The sequence below is a fragment of the Gavialis gangeticus genome, unplaced genomic scaffold (assembly GCF_001723915.1).
Source record: "Gavialis gangeticus isolate Ggan-Ray unplaced genomic scaffold, GavGan_comp1, whole genome shotgun sequence".
Lineage (NCBI taxonomy): Eukaryota > Metazoa > Chordata > Crocodylia > Gavialidae > Gavialis > Gavialis gangeticus.
The window spans coordinates 5,315,182-5,318,372 of record NW_017729000.1 but is presented as its reverse complement, the minus strand read 5'-3'; the positions used below and the strand labels follow the sequence as shown (position 1 = coordinate 5,318,372).

The window sequence follows — 3,191 nt, the reverse complement described above, 5'->3', positions numbered from 1 at the left end:
TCTTTGGAGGTTAAGACAAAGCCTTGGCTGGGATGATGTTGGGGCTGGTCCTGCTCGGAGCAGGGGGTTGCACCAGATGTGACTCCTGAAGTCCCTCGCAACCCTCATTTCCTATAATTCCATGATTTGAAACCAGGGAGGGAAGATTGAGTTTATGCAAACTATTCATGCATATTAAACATGATTATTAGGACATTGCCTTATTCATGTGAGCTCTGCAGATACCAGGGGACGCAGGCCTCGCAAGCGAGGGGGCAGGGACAGCTCCAGTGCCGGGCAGAGCTATTTTCAAGCTCAAGGTCGCCCTGATAGAGAGCTGGCAATGCCTTTTGCTGTCACAGCAGGGAGCCTGCAAGCTTCTCCGAATGGCAGTGAACAATTGCAGAGGCAGATGGTGCTGCTAGTGTGAGCAACGGCTTTTGCTTTCCTCCCAGATGGCTGCGTGGCACAAGCGAGCTGCAGGCCGAAGGAGCGCAGTGGAGAGAGCCATTCCTCGCCCTACTGCTAGCCAGTCCGTGCACAGCCACCCCCTCCCGCGTGCCTCACGCTCCGTCAGCTCGCTGTTCGTGCCTCCCGTGCAAAATGCCATCAGGAATCGTTGACTGCTATTTTTTGTGAGCTGAACTCCTCCACCCGCTGGGAGCCAGGATTCCCAGACATTGAAGTGAGCTTCGTTTGCTGCTGATCTACCTGGGCAGCTCTCCCAGCACTGGCTGTTGACTCGCGCTGCCCCGCTGCCCCATAGAAACGTGCAGTGGGCACAGGCGGAGAGAGAGAAGCTGAGGCGAGACGGAGAGACTTGTGGAGTCCTCTCCCTTAGCAAAAGAGAGAAATCCTCCCACCTCCCTTCATGTGGGCCAGCTCCGGCTGGGCAGGAGGAGAAGATATCCCTCACTCCAGCTGAAAGCGTGACCCCCCTCCCTTCCTTGCCGTCCCCATCAAGTGACGTGGTCCCTCTCCCTGCCAGGTCCTGCCCTCCAGGGACCTTTGCTACTGGACAGGCTTGGTCTCCATCTGTTCCCCGAGACCCTCTCAAATCTGCCTTGCATATCCGCCACCCCTCGCAGCTTCTCTAGCTGGGTTCAACTAGATGCTCCAAACCCCTGGATTTCAGAAGCATTCGGTTTTGGGCTCAGTTCGACGCTGAAAACTGCATTAAAAGTCAGTGCATTAGCAACCTCTGTCCTGAATGCGAGGCCTAACAGGCAGCCAGGCTGGACCCCCACTTTGACTTGAGCTACTGTGAGGGAAGAGAAGTGCCAGGATTAAATTTTGAGGTAAACAGTACCCAAAGGCACCAAAATCCAAGTGAGCAATAATAGCCCAGGATAAACACCGAGCAGGTATAGCCAGCTCTGCAGTGGGTGCGTCTACACATTCATTAATGCACCTTACATACTGCACATCTACTTCCTTAATCAAGTACTAACTAATGCACAGTACCTAAAGTTACTGTGCATTAGCACCAGTGCACGGTTAATTAGTGACGTTTACTGCGCATTAGCCTAATAACACGGCATAGCAGGCTATTAGCACGGTTTGCACCATGACGCTTTACTGCACCGTGTTATTAGACCAGTGTGCAATGTGTACACATGCCCAGTGCCAGCTTTCTTGAGTATGCTTTTATCCTTAGCCAAATGCATGGACAGGAGAAGCATTTACCTACATGCTTCAGGGCAATCCATGCACCTGGATCAGCCTTCGGGAGTAAAAGCTCGCTAGGTAGTGGTCAAACAAGGAATCCCCGGTCCTCAGCCCATGTCTCCGCTCAGCGAGACCCACAGATGCCCCCTGCCACGAATTTGTCCCAGAATCCTAAAATGACCGCAGGTGGAGGAGTGTCACGTGAGATGAGTCCCCTACCATATTGCACGAGAGGCAAGCGAAAGCATCTAAATCAGGCTGCCAGGAGGGAAAGTCAAAAGGGGAAGGAAGCGGTGGAGACTGAAAGGACCTATTTGACCAGAGAGCTCCCGAGCAGATTCCCAAAGAGCATTTGTCCCAGGCCCAGGGCCACAAGTGTCACACATCCGGGCCTGTCACACTCTGTAGTGCATGGCTTCGTGAGAAGGGTACTTGCAAAGCAGGGGGGGTCACTGTACTTGGCACCAGTGTTTGCAGGGGCGTAACTGTGTTTACCGCTCGGTCCAGCTGAATGGCACTCATTGCCTGCACGGAGGCCACGTCTAAAGCAAACAGCTCTGTTAGCTCAGGCATGCAGGTGCTGAATACTGAGGGGATTAGGGAAAAAGCCCTGCCAGCTCGTCCCTGCCGTGGTGCTTGCTCTGCATGCGTGCCTCACCTGTGATGGCAAACCAGGTGGGTCGGGGGCCGCCCTCCACGCTGATCACGCCCACCATGTGGTTCACGGGATCCGTTTCCATCACGGCAAAGTTAAAATGGGGCTCGTCAAAAGCGAGCGGCTCGGACGAAGGGCCAGGGCTGGGGGCCCAGCTGATGTGGAGCCGCACGATGGAGGAGAGTGGGGGGCTGCCGCCGTCCGTTGCCTTGACCTAGCGACAAAGAGGCATCGGGGTTTCAGAGGCCTGCCGTGCTACCAGGGGCTGGCTGATGATCTCAGGCTGCTGTGTGAAAGCCCCTTGCTGTTTCATTTTGCGTGGCAGGTCTGGATGCACCCGAGGAACCCACGGAGCAAACCTGGTCACCACAGGCTGCCTTTTATCGCCTTTCCCAGCCAAGGCCTCACACCAGATTCCCCTTGCTCAGGAAGCTGACTTTTAAATCAGGTCCTTTGGGGAGACCACCCCCACCCAGGGCAGTGAGGGACCCACACCAAAGACCTGTGAAACCCTGAAGGCATTGGAAGCCAGCCCCAAACACTGTGGCATGGGCCCCTCTGTATGCAAGGAGCCACTGGAGTGCTAACGTGCTCCCAGACTTTCTCTCTCTTTTTTCTTTTTCCATCACCTCCCAGTTTTCCCTCCACACTCCATTCCCCCAGCCCCCAGTTCTTTCCCTCTGTCTCTCTCAGTCTTCCTCCTTCCAGCCTCTGTATCTCCCTCTCCTCTATCTCTTCTCACCCCTGCCCTCTCCCTCTGGGCCCTTCTCACCGTGAGGATGTTGTACTCCAAGGGGGTGAAAGCCTTTCTGGAGAGCACCACGCCTGTGGCAGGGTCGATGATGAATATCCCCTCCTCGTCATCCTCGATGCTGTAGGTGACCTGGCT

At 55.1% G+C, this 3,191-nt stretch overlaps 1 protein-coding gene across 2 annotated transcripts in view; it reads right to left on the bottom strand.

Annotated features, from left to right (window-relative positions):
• FAT2 (FAT atypical cadherin 2) overlaps window positions 1-3,191 on the bottom strand; it is a 107,817-nt gene that overhangs the window by 45,923 nt on the left and 58,703 nt on the right. For both annotated transcript variants that reach the window (XM_019506109.1, XM_019506110.1), the window contains exons 6-7: window positions 3,075-3,185; window positions 2,306-2,516 (exon numbers count right to left, since the gene is read on the bottom strand). In XM_019506109.1, the coding sequence (XP_019361654.1) occupies window positions 2,306-2,516; window positions 3,075-3,185 (322 nt within the window). The remainder of the gene's footprint in view (window positions 1-2,305; window positions 2,517-3,074; window positions 3,186-3,191) is intronic.